General features: G+C 42.4%; 3 protein-coding genes across 5 annotated transcripts; 1 reads left to right on the top strand and 2 right to left on the bottom strand.

The window, feature by feature from the left end:
* Positions 1 to 44: 44 nt before the first annotated feature.
* Positions 45 to 3,808, bottom strand: LOC132707028 (major facilitator superfamily domain-containing protein 6). The gene is made up of 7 exons (XM_060678659.1): positions 3,549 to 3,808; positions 2,734 to 3,086; positions 2,184 to 2,589; positions 1,930 to 2,117; positions 1,000 to 1,461; positions 782 to 950; positions 45 to 644 (listed from the first exon to the last, which is right to left on the bottom strand). The coding sequence occupies exons 1-7, from the start codon at positions 3,616 to 3,618 to the stop codon at positions 544 to 546; spliced, it is 1,749 nt and encodes a 582-aa protein (XP_060534642.1). The 5' UTR covers positions 3,619 to 3,808; the 3' UTR covers positions 45 to 543.
* A 15-nt stretch (positions 3,809 to 3,823) lies between these two features.
* LOC132707036 (nitric oxide synthase-interacting protein homolog) lies at positions 3,824 to 5,137 on the top strand. The gene is made up of 6 exons (XM_060678675.1): positions 3,824 to 4,138; positions 4,188 to 4,405; positions 4,453 to 4,565; positions 4,617 to 4,804; positions 4,855 to 4,963; positions 5,021 to 5,137. Exons 1-6 carry the CDS (start codon positions 3,963 to 3,965, stop codon positions 5,090 to 5,092), a joined length of 876 nt encoding a protein of 291 aa, XP_060534658.1. The 5' UTR covers positions 3,824 to 3,962; the 3' UTR covers positions 5,093 to 5,137.
* A 1-nt stretch (position 5,138) lies between these two features.
* On the bottom strand, positions 5,139 to 22,840 carry LOC132707027 (protein tramtrack, beta isoform-like). Of its 3 annotated transcripts, none has more exons than XM_060678656.1 (8): positions 22,664 to 22,840; positions 20,662 to 20,802; positions 20,445 to 20,609; positions 7,559 to 7,719; positions 7,018 to 7,505; positions 6,627 to 6,965; positions 6,289 to 6,568; positions 5,139 to 6,227 (listed from the first exon to the last, which is right to left on the bottom strand). In XM_060678656.1, the coding sequence occupies exons 2-8, from the start codon at positions 20,797 to 20,799 to the stop codon at positions 6,017 to 6,019; spliced, it is 1,782 nt and encodes a 593-aa protein (XP_060534639.1). In that variant the 5' UTR covers positions 20,800 to 20,802; positions 22,664 to 22,840; the 3' UTR covers positions 5,139 to 6,016. The 3 variants fall into 3 exon arrangements, with proteins under 3 accessions (XP_060534639.1, XP_060534641.1, XP_060534640.1); XM_060678658.1 differs by having other exon boundaries at positions 5,139 to 6,202; XM_060678657.1 differs by having other exon boundaries at positions 22,544 to 22,673.
* Positions 22,841 to 22,939: the final 99 nt, after the last annotated feature.

Genomic DNA, 22,939 nt, shown 5'->3' with positions numbered 1-22,939 from the left:
CCGCTCCCCAAAAAAAAGAAACGAATTTTATAAAACGATTTATTTAAACTTACAAAATCACTTACACGCCCAAAAGGAAAATATGATACCCCCAAAAATGACTATGCTAACTTAGGACATTGCGTAACAGTACGCTATAAATATAAAATACCTATATAACGGACGTTTCACGTCCGTTACAATAAATTTAAGCACCAATTTTCGTAACACAATAAATACTACGAGCTACGTTAAACTAAACACCCTGTGGCTTGAAATCACCAAGTTAAAAAAAAAAAGTGGAACGCTCTGTTGAGGTTAAGCAACGCGGCACGAATGACGTTTAACGCCGTCCCCATTACCGAGTACGGATAGATTCTTCTTCTCGGTAACATTCCGAGAGAGCGCGCCTTGAAAAAAATACTTGTAATTGACCTTGCAAACGAGTAGGTTTATTAGTTTACTGCGTTCTTTTATTCTAGGATTAAATGTAATCCCGTCGTTGTAAAGTTTATTGCGTTTCAGACGTTCCGCTCTTTTTTTTTATCTAAATTTAAATCAATGCTAAGTCGGTAGGAAAGGCTCGACTGATGTCAACTCCTGCTGATCCTCGGCCCGGACCTTCTGCAGCGAATTCTTCCGGAGCGAGTACGCCGTCGTGCCCGCTGTTCGGATAAAAAACAAACGTCACGGAAAATAAAGGTTGCGCAAAACGAAAACTAAGTTTATTCTTGCAAAACTATGTTCACACGTCATTGGGACGACTCGAGCGTGTCCGAAGATGCGGTATCTGTTTGGTTACCTCGTGTTTTCAAGACGCACTGAGCCAGAACGTGGCAGAGGCCCGCCGCCAACGCGCCGAACCCGAAGTACCGGAATGTCAGCGCTACCGAGTACGTCCGTATGGATATTCCCGCGCAGAGGCTGCCCAACGACACTCCCACTCCCTCAAATATCGCCCCGACCAATCCCTGCGAAACGCGACCTCTAAAAGAAGAAGACTCGACGCCGGAACCTCACCTGAACCGTGGCTTCGGTACCGGGCGGGGCCACTATGCTCGCGTACGACGCCATGCATGCGTAAAACAAACCGAAAGTGAGGCCGTTGCTGAACTCAACCGGTATAAACCACCACGGGTCAGGAATGACCGAGTAGACGATGAATCTGAGTCCGATGACGACGAGCACGAGCGACATCGCGTTCACGTGACCGATCTTCTTCAGGATCTTGCCGGATAGGAAGAAAAAGGGCAACTCGCCGCCCAAACACTGCACGCTCATCAAGATGCCCTGCAACGTTTTCACGTTGCCCTGGCCCCGCGCCTTCGCCAGATCCTCTACCAGCCAGAGCAGGAAGTTCCAGATAATGCCGGTACACATGCCGACCGACACGCACCACAGGAAGTACACGTCCACCCTTATGTTCAGGACGAGTTTGCCGACGTCCTTCAGGATATTCGTCGACAGTTTCGTCTGCTCGTACTGCAAGGCAAACTCGTTTTTTTTTTCGCGATTTTGAAAACTCCCTAACTATGGGAAAAATTTAGGAAGGAGTTTAAATCGACCGAATCGGAGTAGTTCAAATAGCGAAACCGAAATAGTTCAAACGTACGACCCCGCAAATATACCACCACGCTTTACGACCTGTCGGCGCACCCGAAAACAAAAGTTTTGTAGCGAATAAGAGTAGTTCAAATGTCGGAAAGGTAGCAATTTAAAACGTACAGTCATATTTTACGACCTCCCGACGAATTAGAGAACGCAAATTTTTGCAACGAATCGAAGTAGTTCGAAACTCCGAACAGGAATAGTTCAAATGTACCGTCGTTCTACAACCTCCCGATGAATAAAAATCTAGCTGAAATAGTTTAAATCTCCCAAGCAATGAAGTATGTATTTCTATTGTCTCCACGAACGTAATGGAATGGAATAGTGAATGCGACGCCTTACCTTGAGGACGCAGGAGACGACAAAATCTAAAATTAGGAACCCGGCAGCCAAGTAAAACGCCAGGAGATAATCGGTGTACGGCTTATTCCTGCTCGTGACGTCAATGAGGATTCCGGTCAACAGCGAAACGATGCCCCAGCCGAGGGACCCGAATAGCCGTTGATAGCCGTACCGGGAGTGTTTATTTCCTTTGAGAAAAAAAAAATGAAAACCGGTATTAGCAGGCGGCGCGAGCGCGCTTGTCGAAAGTTTACCTAGCATTTCGAAGCAGATGGCGTCCGAGATACTGACGCATAACGCCTGACTTACCCAGGCGGAGACCATAAAGAAAAGGAAACACCAAAATTGGTACCGAGAGTACACGTCCGCGTCGCTGATTTCGGACTTGGTCAGTACTCGATTGACGGTGTCGTCGTTGCAATCTACGTCGCACACGCTGCGAATGCCGTCGCTCGGACATACGGGTATGACGTCGGCATCGTCTAGGGTCAGGTTGGGCGCCCTGAATATCGCTACGTCATCGAATAGTTCGCTTTTATCCAACGGCACGTTCGCGACGATCGTGAGCGTCGCCGTACGAGTAAAATTGTCGCAATATTGAGACAGTTTCCAATCATTGCAAACGATATCCCAATCCGAGCTATTCATTTGGCAGGTCAGCTGCAACGTTAAACGCTATTTTCTAGAAAATTGCGTTTCATTGCAAACACTAGTAAAAAAAACAACGCAGAACCGTAAAAAATTAACATTGGCGTTTCCCGCGCGTCAATCAGGGCTAGCAACGTTGAAAAAAAAAATACCTACCTGACATTTGGCCAACAGCTCCTTCTTCTGTATCTGGTAGAACAAGTCGCCATCTATGGTAACGTCAGGCAAGCTGTTGAACACGCTTTCGCTGTCGATACACGAGTACCGGACCTGCCTGTCCAGCGGCACGTTCGGAACGAGGAAAATGGCGATAAACGAAGCGGCCGCGACGAGCTGAGCGCCGGCAAAGATCTTCTTTTGACAGTGGAAGCGATCAGCAATGGCGCCGAATACCGGCTTGGCAATCATGCCGCATATCGGCAGGAATGTGTAGATGACGCCCACTATGACGCTGGAAAAGCCCAGGTACCGGGCGTAGACGGATAGGTACGGAACGATTGCACCGGTACCTACACAAACGATTGGTATGACCTCAAAATTAGAGCGGTCAGTTTTCGACAACTCACAGAACGACGGTTAACTGGTGACATCTAACAGGCCACATTAGTTTAACCTTGTTGTTTACCATGGCGCGAAATTAGAAATAATCATATACTAAAGCGCCAATTAACAGATAAGGCTCCATGCGAGAATGTTCGGTAAAACAAAAATTAAATTCAGTAAAGAATTCGAGCGAATATTCTGAATTACAGCAACGATTGATTGAGGAACGTCTGATGTCTACATTAATATGAATGTGACCTTAGCTGAAGCTTGGGAAAACCGATTAATTACTCCACAATTGCAATCAAGGATGTCCCAGTTTATACCGAACCGAACAATCTTTTGGCAGAACTCGGCAAGGAAATTCAAAAAACCAGGTGAATGAAAAGGACCCAGAGCGTAGCAAATCCAGATTGCATAAAACTCACCTGCATTAAACAAAAAGTAGTGACCCTTCATGGGCAGTAGCTCCTTATTAATGTGGAAAGAGGGCCTCATCCTGTCTTCCAAGCGGGCCAGAGGTTAAGGATCGACTTACTTTAAGTACGCACGTAATATCATTTATACTTGTGTCGTCGCCGAGCGGTGCCGCTTCACCCCCCCTTCGTTGCCGTTTGTCCAGGAATGTTTAACGCAAAGGACAAAGGCAACCTACACCTCATCCTTCGCGATCCTGGCGTTGACTGACGTAACGCAAGCGAGGTTATATGCGTTGTCGCGGACCGAGTCACAGACAACCGAAGTTAATTGTTATTGTTGTGCTCGTAAACCTAACCTCATAAACAAACCAAATATAACATATTGCGAACGAATCGATTTGTTTTTACGTATTTATTGAGCAAATGACGCGCCACGCGAGAAACTGCACTGCGGGCGCGGTCTACACGTACCACGAGAAAAAAAAGGACGCCCAGGCGTCCGGTTACGGCACGAACGCGCAACGATTGGGCAAAGACTCGGTCAAAAATTTCGATTGTTGCTCGCTATCGCTGCAACCTTGCAGAATACCCGTGATAACGTAAGCGTTTATCGATTGTGGTTGCATCATACGATAGCTCACGTTGCAGGAAGGACGGATACCTCTTCGACAAGGAAGTTATTCTCGAATACATCATCAGCAAAAAAAACGAACATAGCCGTAAACTGAAAGAGTATGAGAGGCTCAAGCGGAAGGAGGAGGATGAGAACACGCAGAAACGTGCGAGCGAGGTGGAGAAAAAGGTCGCGTCGTTCTTGAAATCCGAGAACAACATAGTCAGCAAACCAATCGATGGATTTAAACAAGGTAGGAGCAGATTTTTCAAAAGTCCAAGGTTAATTGTGGCGCGTTAGAACCCAGCACGTCGTCGATATCCAACATGGCCGAAGGCAGGGATAAGGTTTTGCCGAGTTTTTGGGTACCATCTCAAACGCCCCACTCTGGCCAATCGAAACTCGAAAAACCGGTACGGGTTTTAGCATTTATCAGTCTGCACGTCATGAATTCGACATTGCAGGACTCCACCATTTACTGCCCCATATCCGGCAAACCATTAAAGGTGAAAGACTTGATGGACGTCAAATTTACACCCGTTAACGACCCGGATAACAAGAAATCGATCCACGCGAGGGAAAACAGGTACATGTGCGCGGTTACGCACGATATCCTCAGCAACTCTATTCCGTGCGCGGTCTTGAAACCCACGTAAGTAATGTCGGCGCGTTTTTGGGGTCTCTCCACTTTTTTTTTCGCAGCGGCGACGTCGTTACCCTCGAGTGCGTCGAGAAAATCATCAAAAAGGACTGGATTCACCCGTTAACCAACAAAAAAATCGCAGAGAAAGACATAATTGTTATGCAAAGGGTAAGATTAGGTTAGGATTATTCTCGCCCGAGGCCTAGGGTGCGTTTTCGTGTTTAGGGCGGGACCGGCTACGCGCTAACCAATGAGAAACTGGAGGGGAAACTGGAAAGACCCGCCCTCAGGGCGTGAGTGATAATAAATATATATGTATGTCAATAAAAGTATTGCGGTCGAAATTAAAAGTATTTTTATTTCTTAAAAATATCTCAGCGTCCTTATTCAACTAGATATCAGACTGGCAAAATTATACAACGAAAAAAAATAACAAATTTCTAGCGAGTAGTCAACAACGACGGGAAAAAAACCGAAAGTGACGGTTTATGTACACGCGCAACTTAGCGAAAACGACAGCGAAATAAGGAATACCGTCGTGGTGGCCACGTTTTTGCGACAGACGAAATTTTAAGAGGGGCCATCTCTACGTAATCTCGTCGGTTCCCATATTGGTTCTGCCGCAAAACACGCCGCCGATCCCGAGATCAGTAACGGTTTACCAATTTTAAATACTGAATTAGCTAAAATACCCGGTGACCACCAATGTCGTTATCTCGACCCACCTTTAAAGTCACGAACTGGAAACGGCACTAATTTTTTTATTAAGAAATAAGTCGCTATTTTGATGATGCTGTGATCTTTTGACTGAACAATATTCTATAAAAATGCATATGACGCACCCAATATTACGAAAAAATATAAAAAAGTTTTGCCTCCAGTAAAATATTTGTTTCTAAGACTGCGATACAAGAGTGGGGGACACCGACAGCGCGTGGTCTCCCGAGGTGAGGTTCTGTACATTATGTACTGAAGTAGTTTCATAGTATCAATATATTGCACTTTTTCTTCATATAATATATAATTACGTTCTATTCGAGGAAAAAAAAACACTCCTTACGTATAACGCGGCGGTGCGGATTTTTTGAGGTTATGCCCTCCGAATCGGCGCCCCGCCCACTGAGCAGTCTAGCGTTTGCGCCAAAACGCTTCGCCCCCTATATCCGTCAAACTTTGACGCCTCCGGTGGCCCTAAAAGCAATCAAAGTCGAGCGCGGGGTCTCAGCTGTTCGGCTGGCTCGGGTACTGGATCTGTTGCCCGTTGCTAAACTCGATTCCCGCGAAAGAATGGACGTCCATCGGGGACTGCGCCTCCTGCGTTATCTCTATGTTGTCCGAGTCGTACTTGATGCCCCTCTTGAAGCGGCCGTACAGCGACGAATAGGGCAGGTTGTAGTGGATCGCCGCCTGGTTAATACTCATGTGACCTAACCTGAAGGTACCCGTAACCCAGAACTAGACCACGAAATTTATAGGCGGGCCCATATAATTACCTGACTGCCTCCAGGGCTTCGCCCATCGCGTCCTCGGACCACGGCGTCGGGTTCGACCGCGACAGTTCGATCCCTTCGCGTTTGCACCGCCCGTACAGCGTCCCCGTCGGTATCCCGAACTCCGTGGATGCCTTCTGCACGGACGTCTGACCCGTCCTGATCGACTCCAAAGCTTTCTCCAGATCTTCGGGTGTCCAGGTGGTCGGCGCCGCGTTAAACGGCGCCGCCAACCTTATACCCTCCCTCCGGGCTATTTTGTAGAGGGTACTGCTCGGGATACCTTGAAATCGACACCTATGGAGGAACGCCGAACATTTTTGAAGGAGGGCGGAAATTACCGTAGGCTTTGCTGGCCTTGTTCGCGGATATCGTGCCCGTCCTCAACGCTTCTAGCGCGTTGTTGAGGTTTTCCTCCGTCCACGATTTGGTCGGCCCCTCCTTCTTGGGCGTGTCGATGCCGAGACGATGCGCGCGCTGCCACAGCGTCGTGGAGGGGATGCCGTACGTAGCGGACGCCTTGGTGAGACTCATGTTGTGATTCTTCAACGCGTCCAGCGCCATGTCCATATCCTCTTGGGTCCAGGTCTTGGGCCCGCCTCCCGTATGACTTCTGGGCGTCATCTGGTGGACGTTATCGCCGTGGCCGTTGTCCTTAGTGTCGCCCGCGTTTCCAATACCTATGAAACCAAAGTTCCTTTCGCCGTTTTTACGCCCTGCAGAAAAAAATACCGAGCCTGTTGGACATGCCGGGTCTCATGCCGACGCCGTAGTCCATGTGGTGGTGCTGCAGGTCCAGGTCCTCGTGGCTGCCGATGGAGTGGTCGCCGCTCATGTGCGAGTCCATCTCTAGGAGGCTGTCCTGGTCGAAGGAGCGTAATGTTTCGAACTTGACGTCCGCTTCCTTTTTGATTTCCATCGTATACTTGGTGGTCGCGTCCGAAAGGTCGGTACGGTGGATGGGGGTGTTCGTCAGCATGGTGGGCGAGTGGTCGGACATGTCCAGGTGGCCGACGGGGATGGCGGACGGCGCCGGCGGTTCCGGAGGGAAATCTTCCGCGTCGAACTGCGAGAACAACGTCATACCGTGGCTACTCATGTTCAGCGGTGTTTCTTGTTCGGGTAGCGGGAGGCCGCGACCCTCTACGGGCATATCATTTTCCAGCCCGGGTTTGTTCTTATTGTCGTAAGGCGGCCCGCGTCCTTTTCGATTTAAGCGTCTGGAAACGAAATATAGGTGACATCGCCGACGCGTCTGCAACGCTCCGCCTACCGGTACTTGTACTTTCTGTTATTGTCTTCCGGATGCGTGGGAGACGATTTCCTGTAGAGTTCGCTAGAAACTAGAGGCGGCACGGTAGAGGTAGCAGTTCTTTTTTCGTCGGAGTCGCACAGTCCTTTGATTTTGAGCTGATCGGCGGTCCTTAGAAGCGACTGCAAGCGGAAAACTTGGGATAAAATTTTAAACGAGCTTTTTGGAGTATAATTTAAGGCAATGTTTTGGGATACAACTTTAGGCGGGCTATCCGGATGCAATTTGGCTTAACACAAGTTTAGAGGTTAATTTGCCAAATTTTGAACCAGGCTTAGGGATACAAGTTTAGGCCAAGGTTTGGGATACAAATTTGAAGCAAGCTTCTGGGATAAAATTTTGTAAAATTTTAAACAAGCGTTCGGTAGTTTAGGCTAAGGCTTGGGATACAACTTCTGGGATATAATTTTAGAAGACAACTTGTAGAATTTTGAATCAGGCCTAGGGATAAAACTTTAAACCAAGGTTTCGATACAACTTTGGAGCAAGCTTCTGCAAAAATTTAAACAAGCGTACAATTTTAGGCTAAGGCTTGCGATACAACTTTTGGAATATAATTTTAGAAAACAATTTGTAAAATTTTGAATCAGGCATAGGGATACATTTTTTTTTTAAATACAATTTTAGAGATCGCTTCTGGGATACAATTTTAGATGACAATTTGCAAAAATTTGTTACAACTTAGGCTCAGGGTAATTTTAGAAGATAATCTGAAAAACTTTGAGTCAGTCCTAAGGATACAACTTTAGACTACGATTTGGAATACAACTTTAAGGATAGCTTCTGCAACTTTAGACGATGGTTCCGGGATATAATTTTAGAGCACATTTTGGAAAAGCTTAAATCAGGTTTTGGGATAGAACCTAGGCATACAAATTTCGATCAAGATATGGGATACAACTTAAAATGCAATTTTTTAAAGTAAGCGTTTAAAATGTTGCCATCTTGCCACGTTGCCGGATTTCAGAGTAATTATAAGCTAAAGGGGAATTACGCATACTTATAGCCATGACAATTTTGCGTTTTCTCGTGAAATGCGACGTTGCCAAATGTCAAAGAACCGAAACGATTCGCCATCTATATAGAACGCGGCAGTGCTCGGAGGCGGCGGCATCGCCGCCGCCAAGACTGACGACCGTGTCCCGCGTGTGTCCTTGAACCCCGGTATTGATTGGCGCCGACCGTGTAGATATATGTATACGTACAGCATCACTTTCCCCCGTAGCGTCGTGAAGTTGCGTGTGCCCGGGGGTCTCATCCTAGTTGTTGGGGGGGTGGGGGGGATGAGCGCAGGAGACGCACGCCCTCGCAACTCCCTCTGGGGGGGGGCGGCAAACGGAATTGACTTTCCGGGGAGATGAGCGCCGCGCTGATTATCGGTCGAAGGGCGACTGTGGCGGGGGGGAGGATTAGGGGTGCCTCCGTGATATTCGACGTTTTATATACGGGGTGTCGCGAAAAATGTTAAGTAAATATTGTCGAGTCGATATAGTAAAAGTGAAAGGGGGGCGTGCGGAACGGATTTGAGTGGGGGGGGGGGAGGTATACGCGCGAAGGACGTACGTAAAGAGGACTCGGACGTACGGCGGGAGCAAAACAGAACGCGAGGACGAAAGTTTACGTACGCGGCGCGGTGGCGTCCGCGAGGTTTTCGCGAGAAGATCAAACGGATTCAGGTCGGAGGGCTTCAAGGACAACGCGGCGAGGAGGCGTTCGATAACCCGAAGAAAGGTCGTCCCCGGCCCCCGTCCCGCAGGTGGTACTTACCGGTACGCCGCCGTCTCGGTCTCGCGCGCGCACACACACGCACACGCACCACGCACACACACACAACCACCGGGTGCGGCGTTGTACTTCGCGCCGGCACGGCCTATACTAAACTCTCGAGAGTCGTTCTTCCTCCGAGGGGGGATGCTGCACACGGAGAAGGCCTCCCCGTGATAGATCGCCTCGTCTCTTTCCGGCGGCGCACGCATTACGCGGATCGCGTAGAGGGAGCTGCTGTGCTATAATACACGAAGACTTCGGGCGGCGCGCCGGCTTTTAATTGGGGGCTTTTTGCGGACGGGGCGACGGAAGGCGGAGGCGGCGGGGGTGCCGGCTTGACGTCCCGCGATCCGAAATTGCGGGGGACTTTTTTTTCTTTTTCCGAAGTATTGTTTGGGGCGCGTCTTTGGTTAATTGTAGGCCGGATTTAATATACAGTGTGTTGTATTATTAGTTTTATAAAAAAATATATAAATTTTATGCAAAAGTAAAATACTTCTATACTGAAAATGTTGAAATGATGTCATATCATCCAGGTAGGATAAAAAAAAAGTTATTACCGATGTAATGCAACTAACACCCTGTATATCGTAAAGATGTTTCCCGCACTCGTTCCCGAGCCACGGGGTAAGTAAAGTATTTTGAAAGTCCTCTTACATTTTTTATTTCTGAAAATTCGGAATTTTTTAATTAGTTAAAAAACAATGCATTTAGTTTTAAAAAATATTATGCTAAATTTTAAAATGAAAAATATTTCAAAAAATTAAACCTTCGCTAATAACGGTATGACATGCTGGACCAGGCCAATTGACCTCTTCTTAATGGACTAGTCAAAAAATGTTTTAAACAAAATCTTGTAGATTGTAGAGTCTTATCTATCATTGTTTAAAAATAATATGTATTTTAAAATAAATTATTATGCGATTGTCCAATTTGCCCATAACCCTCTTCGAGGAATCCCAGTAATAATATCGACTCCATTTGGTTCCCAGAACGATGCGACAGCGAAGTAACGCCCAATATAAATAAATAAATATAAATTTCATGGTATTTTTGAAATTATTTCGGTCAATTGACACAAAAAAATTTGAGCCGTCAATGATCCCGGGCATCTTTACTCCATTTTTGGTCATATGTGCTACAAATACCCAAAACAGTCAAAGCATATTTTTTAAAATATCGGCCATCGTTATTAATAAAAGGTCATTCCGCAAACATATACAACAAGTAAAACTAAGAAAAAATATCCAACCAAACTGACCAAAAATAACGGTAAGTGTTCATAGGCCCTTTGAGGACGACTTAAAAACTTAAAAATGGGCAGTTCAGGGTCAAATAATTAATGTCTTCCTTGGCCCAGGAAGCCTCCAGTATCGACTATGAATTCCACCCCAAGCATAAGTTTAGTTAGGTGAATTTAGGTTATTTTTGGCTTATCTCAGAGCTAGTCTTACAACAACAACAAGGATCAACCAAACAATAGCTTCAATTAACCACAGTTTTAGATTAGTTTAAGTAGTTTTTTAAGAAAAAATGTTACTAAATGTTATAGTTTTGTTTAATATGGTTGCAACAAATATCAAGTTTGTGAATGTCCAAAATATAAAAAATCTAAAATGGTTGTCGAACACACTTTCGACAACTTTGGTGGAGCAATTAATAAGAAAAAATCCGTATAGTAAAACATCATTTTAGGACAGGAGAATGAAGACTTGGCAACGTCGCCTAACGCCGTGTGTCGCTGCCGAGTGTTTTTCTCGTCCTTTTTGTTCCCGAGGATAATGACATTTCCCACCCGGTTTTCTGGACGCGGCAGGAGCGAAAAGACGCGGACGATTCAGGCCGCTTTTTTTAAATCCGATGTTGCCGGAGATTTACGCCAGTTTAAAATACTATCGCAAAAGCATGTTAATGTCTAATTCTTAGAAAGACAATCCGACCCAGCCGGGTTCGATCCCGGCCCGCATCACGCCATTTTTGCCCAAAATAACAAATTTAAAGTAAAAAAAAATGGTGTTGCATCTCCCACGCATCCTTTATCCAAAATAAGTCTTTTAATTCGGCTTCAAAAGTTCCAAGTAATAAAAATATTATTGGCTGTCGACCGCGCTAAAGTCTTCGACGAAGCAAGTCGCGGTGTTGCCACGTGTCCGCTTTTACTTTCCGCCGGTGCGCGCGCGAAAGATGGCGATAAAAAAGGGGTCAAAAATAAACAGATTTCCCGGATGTAGGTCAAGACTGCACCGGCACGAAGCGTACGGTTAAAGAGAAATTGCAAAAAGACGGGGGAAGAGGGGGGGAGTTGTTTTATTGTCGCACATCAAGTGCGCTGCGACCGGGAAGAAACAAACGCGAAAACGGGCGTCGAGATAAACGCCCGCTGAAAACGAAGATGCCGATGACGGCGCGGAAAAACCCGACACGGTGTCACATTTGCGATGCTTTAAATTTGTTTTTAACGTAGAAAATTTTCATGCGGATTGAACCACGATTACAGCATCAACGCGTCTTAACACTGGGACCCCACCGAGATAAATCACCCTTGTTATCTATAAATTTATCTTAGTAGATCAGCTTAGAGTGATTGCTCTAAATTGGAAATGTGCCGGCAGTGCAATTTTATTGAGAGGGAGACGGATACTAAACGTGGAATTATTTTACTTGTTTTACACTTAATAATTAATAATTATCAAAACGCGCTCTGGAAGCGAGTTCGCTTGAAAGACATTTAATACTAGATTTTGACAGAATTAGAATAATTATGTCAGAAAATAAAGTAATCCAACAAGAGTCATTTTCTATTATGAAATGTGCCTCTATTCAGTTCCATTTTTTTTAAATATCGAATTTTGAGCTCGTTTTTTAAAATAACATAAGCAGTATAGGGGCAGGGTGGGCCAAGGCGGCCCACGAAAGATTTTTATTATTTTTTGTGACTTTTAACCATCAAGTCGATTTATTTTTGACTGACTAACTAAATTTACTCAAATTTTGGCGAAGCTTCTGGTTGTCGTGCCCCACAAAAAATATATAAAATATTTTTTTTAGAATTTTGAAGCAGTCCATTTTACTCCTGCTAATACGCAAGGGGCTAAACATGTAAAAATAACCAGGTTTTATAATTATCAGAAGAAAAAAAAATTGGTTGAGGGGCCGCCTTTCCCCACCCTTCCCATGCCAAAATGATCAACTAGCCTGCCTGGAAGTTCGTATATTGACGAAGACCAAATGGTTGCCTTACAGAATCATATTTGCAAACATAAAAAATCCAAAATAGAAATTTCGAAAGAACCGAGTAATTGACAAGTCCGCCAAGGGTCTGGGATCTGCTTTACCGTTTTAAATGGTGACCGAAGCCCTTGGTTCGAGCTTTAATTCTCGGCGACAAAAAAAAAGACAATCGAAACCGGCAGGGGGGCGCGGGGGAGGCTCGAGTCGAGGCCTCAAAACGACTCTGCAGACGTTTTTAGAGCGAAACAGCATCGATATGTACTAACGGTCCTGCGAAAGTATGGCGGCCGGTTGCTTTTCTGCGAACGTAAGCAAGCAGGCGGCGGCAATTGATTTTTATCGCCGGAGCCGCCCGAGAGGCAGCGGCAGGAGAAAAGAGTGGAGAGAGAGGCTCGACGTCGCCCACCCCTACACACGTCTAATTGGGTGCGTGTATACGGGGTGTTTTGAAAATAGGCGGTCGAACTTGGGTGGGCATTCTTTGAGCTTTTTTAACTAAAAATGTGTACATATTAAGGTTGGCGACGCTTTGCACTCCACATACAGGACGACAAACTTTTTAAAAAATCCAATTTTTTTAACTGTCTTCACGCCTATTTTATTTAATAGTGTTAACAATGTCAGTGCAGGGCTCATTTAGGGGCCCAAATTAAATTAATATTATCAACACCAGTGGCGTCCAGCAACGCAATGATGTTTATTTTTTAAGCCAACAAGAGAAATTCGAATTTGCTCTAAAGTAAATCTTAAGTAAATAATTTTTATTTCTACAAAAACAGTAGCGTACGAGTTTTTTCATCAAAAATATTTCGTTACGGCTGTTGTTGCGAATGAAACACTTAATAAGAGAAAGTTCGCGTGAACATTTTCCTTACGCCTACAAAAGGGTGTTTTTTGTATTCGATAGAAAACTACTATTTAGTAAGATTGTAACAAGTCATATTTATAAAAGGTAAACAAAACCACAATGGCTTACAGTACACGTTTTTGGTAACCTGAAATGTTGGACGAAACTCTGCGGTGCATATGAAAATGAGAATTGTAAACACCATATTATTAGAAATTAAAAAAAAAAGTGATTTTGAAAACCAGCGACTTATTATAAGTCGACAAACAGTGAGTGAACAATGACGTTCATAAAATAATTACAAGCTTTTTTAGGACTTCAAAAATTAATAATGGAAATACTATGCAAAATGGCTTTCGGATTTAAAAAAAATATATCGTTATGATGTAATCGTTGATGTTCTTAACGAAAGTCTTTATGGGCGCAATGGCAATTTTAGTAATAATTTTTCTATAACTTTAACAACAGAAAATAATAAATAAACACCTTACCTTTTTGACAAAATTGTTATGGAAGAATTTTGCTAGCTGCATGTGAAAATGTGAAACTCATTTTTTACAAAGGGTGAAACAAAATATTTTTTTAGAGATTTATTTATTAAAATTCGTTCATTTTGGATCGATGTTCTGTATTCTCATAGTCCCAGAGGGTTCCAGTTTTAAGTTACGGGGAAATATCTGGATTGCAGAAACCAAAGACCAAAATAGTTATTTGAGCCAAACATAACTTGGTCCAAAAGTTGCCAAGTAAGAAGGTATGGATTTTGGATGAATTTAACTGATGATATCGGATATCAATTTGTCCAAATATATAGAGGGCGCTACATGGCTACACAATGAATTTTACGTCATCTTGTGTGTCAATAATTAATAGTATATTATGCAACAAATGCGGTAAAACGGCATTTGACTCACTAGTTTATTTGACGCGAGCGGAGCGAGTTTTTAATAGACGAGTGAGTTAAAAAGTTTACCGAACGTGTTGCATACCATATTTTTTCTACGACCGTTAGTTTTTGGCTACATTTTCGCAAAACAACATTCACTGACATGTCCCTTAAAATTGACAAACATCAAAATTCAAGGGGTGGGAAATATCTCCGAACACATTCGATTGCCCCCAAACCCTTGCGGTAAAATCCCGGAAATGTCCGAAGTGGCGCAGATCCGTGAGAAACGAAACTGACTTGGTAAAGTGACTCTTCCCGCACGCTAGATCGATGTGTAATTAGGTATTTTCCAGACGGGAGTAGAAATAGAATTTTATTCTGCTGAATTTTATAACAAAAAATGGAGAGTTTAAAAATATTTCAGTTTCATTAACGTTATTTAATTATAAGGTAAAAACCATAATTTAGGGTAGTTATTGATACTTCCATTCCATTTATTTTGGATAATAACAGTAACGAATTGGGTTCATTAAGAATGTTGTTCAGAACATCAAGTCATTTTGGAAAACAAAATATCTAGAAACGTGTCTTAGATAATATAAAAAGAAATATATTTTTACTCGAAGCTTTATAATAAATGAAATTAAATAAATCCCGTTCGGAGTTCGGATATACACACCCTGTAGCATAGGGCACAGGGTTTTACTATTTTAAACCCTTGCTCCTGATTTCACTGTAATTATCGCCAGGATTAATCAAGTCCATAAATGCGAGTACGTGTACAACTTCAACCTGTTCGAGAAACTTTAACGCACGACTACCCCCAAACGGTGCGGGAAATCGATAAAATACTCGATCCCGACCGGAACCGATGCAAAATCGCCCGTCAAACACTAAAAATGCACCTTCTCACTCACAAAATTTTCTTTCTTCCCGTATAACGATAAAAACACGGTTAAAAACGCCGGCGACTGTACTGTCGTTCGTTGACCAAAGAAAAAAATACAAAACGAGACGCGACCCTTCGGATGCCATCTATCGATCGGAAGACGCGCGACCACGCAGGTCCCTGCGAACGTTGGGCTACAGTTCGCTCGCTCTGCGACAGATGGCGCAGCGGACGAAACGATTTTAAATTCGTCCGCCTCAGGACAGGTGGCGCCCGTAAAATATGTTAGTTCCATAATCTGCGAAACGCATAACGTTCTTCGTTGCCCAAAGTTAAAAAATTAAATAGCAATAAAAATCTTATTAAATCATTAAAATTAAGTTAAAAGTTAAATATGTAATCCTAATTTACGATAGGATATGAAAAACTAGAGTGAACTTTTCTTTCTACGCACGATGGCCCTCTACCGAACAATCAACAGAACATTCGAAATAATTTTAATGAAAATGAGGAATATAAAACATAAAGCGATTACGAACATTGATATAACATTTTGTCCTTTTAGGACTTTTTTTTCCCATAATTAGGATTTGGTTTCCAATCATTTTTTGCTTTACTGTGTGTTGGTTACATGTTTGTTTTTTAAGAAGAATATGATGATTTTTCGAAGAAACTTCCACAGGCTACTGTAATACAAGTCTTTTGGATTTCGCCAGCAAGGAAAACGGAAAATTTTCATATATTTTTGAGATACACCATAGATTTTTAAATTTGATTATTATTTGATGAGCATAAAATATGTTTTTAAATGATGTATCACATGCATTTATCATCGTGGCAAAATTTGTTTTTTTAATAGTAGGCCATGAATGCTCTCAACAGGAAAAATAAAAGTTTTGACAGCTAACTATATTATTTTCTTTTAGTAACTGGTTTTGGAAATGAGCCATACTCCAATAAATTAGCAACCAGTCTTCCAAAGATCTTGTTTGGCTATATTTTTTAACATATTAAAATACATATGCAAGACTTCTCCACAAACAATAACTTGTCTCTGTGTCTCCGCATGTCTGTTAAGAGTGATCGTGGTCTACTATAAAAAAATCTAATTTTGCTTTTGTGATCCTAAGAATAATGATTCAAGTGTACATAGAGCATAACACATCATTTAAAGACATTTTTATGCCATATCCAATAGTGAGTTATGTATTATGTAGGCCTGTAGTTCCTATTTGATGATATTATTTTTTGTCTGCATTTTTATTTTCCATTTGTAGCGTTTTATAGCTTTTATTTTTGATATAAAACGGAAGTTTTATTACTTCTTCCTGTAGTTTTAAGAAAGCCGTCTTCATTCAAATTTACCGCCCCCTAATGTCAGAAAATTAGTTGGTCCAATTGCTGGCGATGGCGCTGAAGTCGAGTCGATGGGAAGGCAATATTTTTTCAATTATTTTCTTAGGATCTGTTACTGTAAAGTTTTTCGAAACTCACTGATGAACTAATTTCAGGAAAAGAGGTTGTGATACTGTGATTTGTAACAGATTATTTAGCATGAAATTAATAGTTTCGCTAGCAATTTTTTGGAAAATTTAAAAAGGACAGAGAACAACGAAATGCTAAAGAAATTTCAAAAGAAAGAAAATTATATTTAGTTTTTTTTTTGTTTAATTTATTAATTTTGAAAAAAAAATATGGGGTCACAATATAAAGAAATTCTCAATGTAAAACATAATAAAATTAAAATATTAAATTAAACGAATAAAAGTAGCATAAACACATTGTCACCCTCATTTATGTTAACTCCTTTAAATACATTTTTCAATAAACTAATGTTTATTCATCAAAAATAAGGATATCTATATGTATGTATGTATATACACAATTTTCTCTGTGCGTGAGAAAATACAACTACCTATAGCAAGGAGGTTCTGAAAAATTGGTCGTCTATGAGGAAGACAAAGAGATATTTTCGGAAGGAATGGGAGGGGTTTGGAACGCACGCCGCTGCCAACGCGATCAACATTGGATTGCGCCGACCGTTGAGCATCGGAAACGAAAGAAAGAAAACATGGGCTGTAATTTCCGAGGCACGCTACGATTGCGTGAGCCGGGGAAATGCGGTACTAAACTCCCCCGGCATGGTCCGTTTGGAATAATCGTTCAGCGAATGGAAAAACAAAAAATTTGATGTTTTAAGATAAATATATAATCAAGGCAGATGGCATTAGTTTAATTTGTACGTGATTTTGGGGCATGTCGCCAGTGCCGAACATCGATGGGGATTTTTACCGATATTCTATGCACAAAATAATAGTTCCCTATATTCAAAAGCATATTTCGTTAAACATTACCCACAAAAATAGTTTTTTTTTAACAATAGCGATATTGTTTGAAAGAAATATCTTTTCTTTACTGTGACGACGTTACAACGAACAAACGCCTAATGTAGGGGGAGTTCTTAGACTCGATTTCACGTGCTTCTTGCACTACGTACACTTTTGCTCATTTCTTGACAGAAAAGTGCCATAGCAATAATGTGAAATTTTGCAACAAATGGAAGACGTGTCTTTTATAGGCGGGTATATATTTTCTTATTTGTGCTTAGTATTATCTATTGTAGATTTCCAAAACACCCTCGAAGGTATCGGAGGTGGTGCGCATTATCTCGAAAAGTGAGTCAAGTTTGTTTAATTTAACTATTTATGATACAATTATGAAATATTTTATATGGCAACCATTCCTATTTAGGCAACAATCCTCACCCTACTCGTCTCTTGATTAAATGCCGATATTCCCATCACAACAATAGCAATTTTATTGAGGTCTCTGTGTTTTAACCAACCGAATAATATTTTTTTATGGTAATTTTCAACGTTTTCATCGAATATATCAAAATTACAAAACTTACTTATCATTATTATTATGTTAATTGAGATGTTAAAATGTTAATTCTAATGCGTACCAAAATAACTAGAACTCTTAATCCTGATTAGATTAATGTTAAATAAATTAATACCTAAGTAAATATCAACGCTTTTGTGTTTGTAAGGATGTATTAATAAATTTTTGTTGTGGCAGTTAAAGGTGTTCGCGTATGGCTTTAGGCTATTGGCGGGCATTTGTGTCATAAAAGTTCTATAGCTATTAAAAACAAACAAAATGAAAACTATTAAACTGAACCGACCCTTGTCCCATTTTGTACACAGATTTTGAATAGCACCTGTAGCTTGTAAGATACGAGGGAAAATTGAAAAATTGGGTAGTAGATTTTTTTTCAGATGTTTTAAATTTAAAGTTGAAGTTAAGTATCAGGTTCTGTAGGTTACAATCAGCATAATTAAAATAGAAATTGATATTTTGGGACAATACAAGGTTGATTTTGCTCGAGAAATTAAAAATACAAATAATGAATGAATTTTTGTTAACAACTTTTTTTCTAGCTTGCCGCTAAATTTTAATTATCACTAGTGTATGCCCAGGCTGCCCGTGACCTCAAGAAAATGTGATGAAAGTTTTGGTTTTTTTACAAATTTTACAAGTCACAATTAAAAATCATTAAAAAAGTTTTAAACATATCCTCTTGTTATACCACAAGAAACAAACGAGACAACATCAGCAATAATTGTGCCAGAATAGCAAAACTAGAAAGAACGTTATTAAAAACATTATTTTGACACCCTGTGGCAAGGTTAATTTTCAGTTTCGGAAACAACACTATGGGCACATCAATATAAATTTCTCGAGTAAAGGAACATAATTCCTAATAATTTTTCGAGGAAACTTCCAGGCTACTGTCATACTTTTTATAAAACTTCTGGATTCCTCTTTCGTCGATTTTTGTTGAGTCGAACTAGCTAACGTTTTGCCAATCATCCTGTTGGCTTCTTCAGTGCTTGACTGAAACTGGCTCGCATTTTACACTTGTACCTGCTTTCATATTGTTTGACGGTGACGGAGCTAAACAAGGGGCATAAACATCGTCTCGGATGACTGTTGGATGTTGTTTGTAGATTTCTATAGACTCTCGGATTTTTCGTTGGGGGAAGAATTGATTAGATGCAAGAATTTTAATTTTATCGAATAAAATTTCATGGCCGGTTTCGTGATTGTGTTCGGCAACAGCTGATGAGTTTATTTGTCTTAGTCGTAAGGCTCTTTCGTGTTCTTTGAGTCTAGTTCATATTTTTCGTCCGGTTTCTCCAATGTATTATTTGCCGTATATGCACGGGTGGAATATGTTGAGAGATTTTTGCACAAGATTTACCATAGTTCTGATGTTATATTTCTTTAGAACTTTTGACATGTGGTCAGTGATGTTTGGAATATAAGGAAGGACAACAGCGGCAAGCGTGGGATTGTTTTCGGTTGCATTGCTATTGGAAGGCTGTGGTGAAATGTATTTTGCGATGGCACGCTTAGTATCTTTAATGTGGAAATTATTAGAGAGAAGGTGTTAATTAATTCAATGACTCGGGCTGCGTTAGTTTTACGGCTCTATAAACAAGAGAGTTGATAACCGACGATTTTTGGGCCGGACGGAGGGATCCATCAGCAGGAGGAATCCAGAACTTTTATAAAAAATAATTCCTAATAAATAATAATTTTATTATCAGAATATTCGAAAACGTAAAATAATGAAAAACATAACGTAACTTCTGTCAACAAATTGCCACCGACCGAATTTTAAAAATCGCCAAATTTCAATTTTCATAATCACGGAATTTACCATCGAACATCCGAAATCCGTTAAGCAAATATATGTCTGTGTACTTCTTTTTAAATTTGCATTCGCAATTCACGCTACTATATCAACAGTCAACGCAAATACAGAGAAAACGGAAACGTGGACGAAAGAAATTCTCCAAAGCTTGCTTGCGAAGCCTAAGAAGACCATTTAAATAACAATAAACTCCGGTGAATAAAACGGCGTCCAAACAACTCGAACCGTCTGATCCATTTACGAACTTTTGACGGCACTGTACAATTTGTTTTCCCCCTTCGACGAGCGCGGGGGTTGCGCGGGGCCGGGAGGGAGGAGAAGGCCGAGGGAGGACGCGTGGTTCCACGTCGTTCCGGCTGGTGAGTTGAGGGCCCCCTCGGAACCCTCCCGACCCCCGCCCGCCCCGCGGGCCGACAAGAAAAGCCGTTCCCTTAACGATCGATAACACGGATATGGTTCGTTTGAAGTAAATGTGCCGCGGCAACATTCAGTACGCCTCACCTGCAGTTCGTCGCGGGTGACGTCGATCTCGCCCTTGTAGACGAAGTCGATGATGGACCTGAGGTCGCCGAAGTCCACGTCCTGGGGCATTATGATGGTCGGGTGCTCGCACGGGTTCTCCAGCAGCAGTTTTTGAAAGTAGGCTGAGCACGCGGACAGCACGACCTGCGGGACAAACACCGGAAGCTTTCTCATGCGATATTTTATAGTTTCCTACCTTGTGCGCTTTGAGGGACAAAGTGTCGCAGGCGAGGGTGACGTCGACGAACGCCTCCGTTTCTAGGAGCTGGTGGAACACCGAGGTCATGTTGCTCTGGTAGTTGTTCCAGCGGAGGCAGTAGTGGTCCTTTTCCATCGTCTGCGAAGGAAATGGGCGTGGTTAGCTTCGAAACGGACGCCTAAACGGCATCTAAGTGACGTCACAAGCCAGTAGCAGCCAAATTCCCTAGCAAGCAATTGTCCACCGGATGCCGGGTGTTTTTGATGTACAAAATAAAAAAAATGTTTTTTAAATTGGCTCTCTTTTGAATGTATAATTTACTATCTCAGCATATTATAATAGTACAATTAAAATTTTTGAAGTCCAAATAATTGGCGAATTTAAATGATTCTTTCAAGCTACGTTTATCTTATTATTATTATTATTTCGTATTTCTAAAAAAATGCAACTATATATTTAATATTACAATGTCTTTTGTGCCTTAAGTGGTGTGGGACTTTACATTTATATATTCCATATTTCGAGAGAACGTGTTAATTCGATTGCTACAATTGTCATTATTTGATACGGCGTCTTTGTAAATTTCAACATTCCACCCTTAGCTAATTTTGTGAGATTAGAATAAAAAGGATTAACCTTATCGGTTTTATTAGCACAGGATACAAATGCCGTGATCAAAAAACTATAAAAAAAAAACATTCTTCGTTTTCTGAGTTGCGTTATGATACTGAAAGGATCGCTTCCTTCACTAACTTTGGTTAGACAAAGTTAAAAAGATGTAGCACTTGAATAGAAGACTCTTCATTTATTCTCTTTCAAAAACCCCCCAGTGTGGTCAGTAATAAGAGACAATACATCAAAAAAATGTTAATAACAAATAGAAAGAAAATTACAGATTCCGTGCCAGCGAAAACACCACAAAAAATGATTAAGCTCGGTGCCATATTTGTTGCCGCCGCCCAGCCGGATCGATCCAGCAACACGAACGACCGAAACCACCCTAGGCGTCCAAAAATAGCCCGCCCTCGGTAGGAAACCTCCCGAGGGCCACACGGCGCGTGCAGCTGTCTCTGGGAAGCATATTTTCGAAGCCCCTCTGCGGAGGAAGTGAAGCCGTGCGAAATGTAAAACTTCGCACGAGTAACAGGCCTCTCTATTTGATCTTTTTTGGGTTTTCGCGCGGAAAGCGGCCCAAATATTCTCTCACGTTGCGCCCTTGTCTTTGGAACGAATCTCCGAGCACGCCGAAATCAGTCGGAACCTACTGGGAAACATACTCTCGAAGCACCTCGCGCAGGAAGTGAAACTGTGCGAAATATAAAGCTTAAGACATGTAACAGGCCTCTCACTTCCATCGTCCTTGGATTTTCGCTGGGAACACGCGACCGGACCATTCGAAAACGACCCAAATAAATATTCTTCCACATAGCATTCCAGGGCTCCGGAACGGGCCACCGAGCTCACCGAAATCGGCCGGAACCTACAGATTTTTTTCTCTCTGCCGGTATCGCTTTCAATAAGATTGTGATATCCCCTGCCCGGCAGCCTTCGTTAGTTTTTCGAAAAATAGGTTCGGTTACGTGGTAAAAAAAATCTAAAACGGTCGAGTTGGCTTTGGCCGGCCACAGACCGTAGCCGACGCGACTGTTGCAACCGCTTCCTCTGACCAGAAATACCGTTTCTTCCGCAAAGGGCCAATAAAGAGACGAAAGCGGCGCGTTCACGTGCGTCTGAGTGCGTGGGGATAGGTCGGTATGGTGGCGCCGGGACGCGATTCGAACGTTGGCGCGGTTTTTCCAACGCTCCCGATATATTTTTTAAAGGTTTCAAATTATGCAACCGCCGGTCTAGTAGGCTAGGCAATGAACAGGATCCTTACCTGCGCTTGCCGAGACCCCGAACTCTAGTCACAGCGAGAATAATAATGATAATTCATCTCGAAATAAAAAAACGATTCTAAAACCTTACGTATGCATGCGAATAGAACAGAAATGCTCACTATTTTGTTGTGGATCGAAATTCGTTTCTCTCTCCTCTCTCATCATCACCACACACTCTCTCTTTTCAGTTTTCACCGCGCTTCCTCTCTCTCTCTGTCTCCGTATTCTATTTCCCAGCGCCCGATGGATCCCCCGGCTCGGATTCGGACGCGACAGTTTTCTGAAGCTTGTCGGGTACTTCGGTAAGCGGCGAAAGCTCGCGCGGCGATTGGTTCGCGAGTCGGCGTACGTGCGCATTGCGGCTACGCGCACCCGCGTGACGTCAGATGTCCCGC

This window comes from Cylas formicarius, unplaced genomic scaffold, assembly GCF_029955315.1.
Source record: "Cylas formicarius isolate icCylForm1 unplaced genomic scaffold, icCylForm1.1 PGA_scaffold_9__14_contigs__length_23061073, whole genome shotgun sequence".
Lineage (NCBI taxonomy): Eukaryota > Metazoa > Arthropoda > Insecta > Coleoptera > Brentidae > Cylas > Cylas formicarius.
Note: the sequence above shows the minus strand (reverse complement) of the source record. Positions and strands in the feature narration are given on the sequence as shown.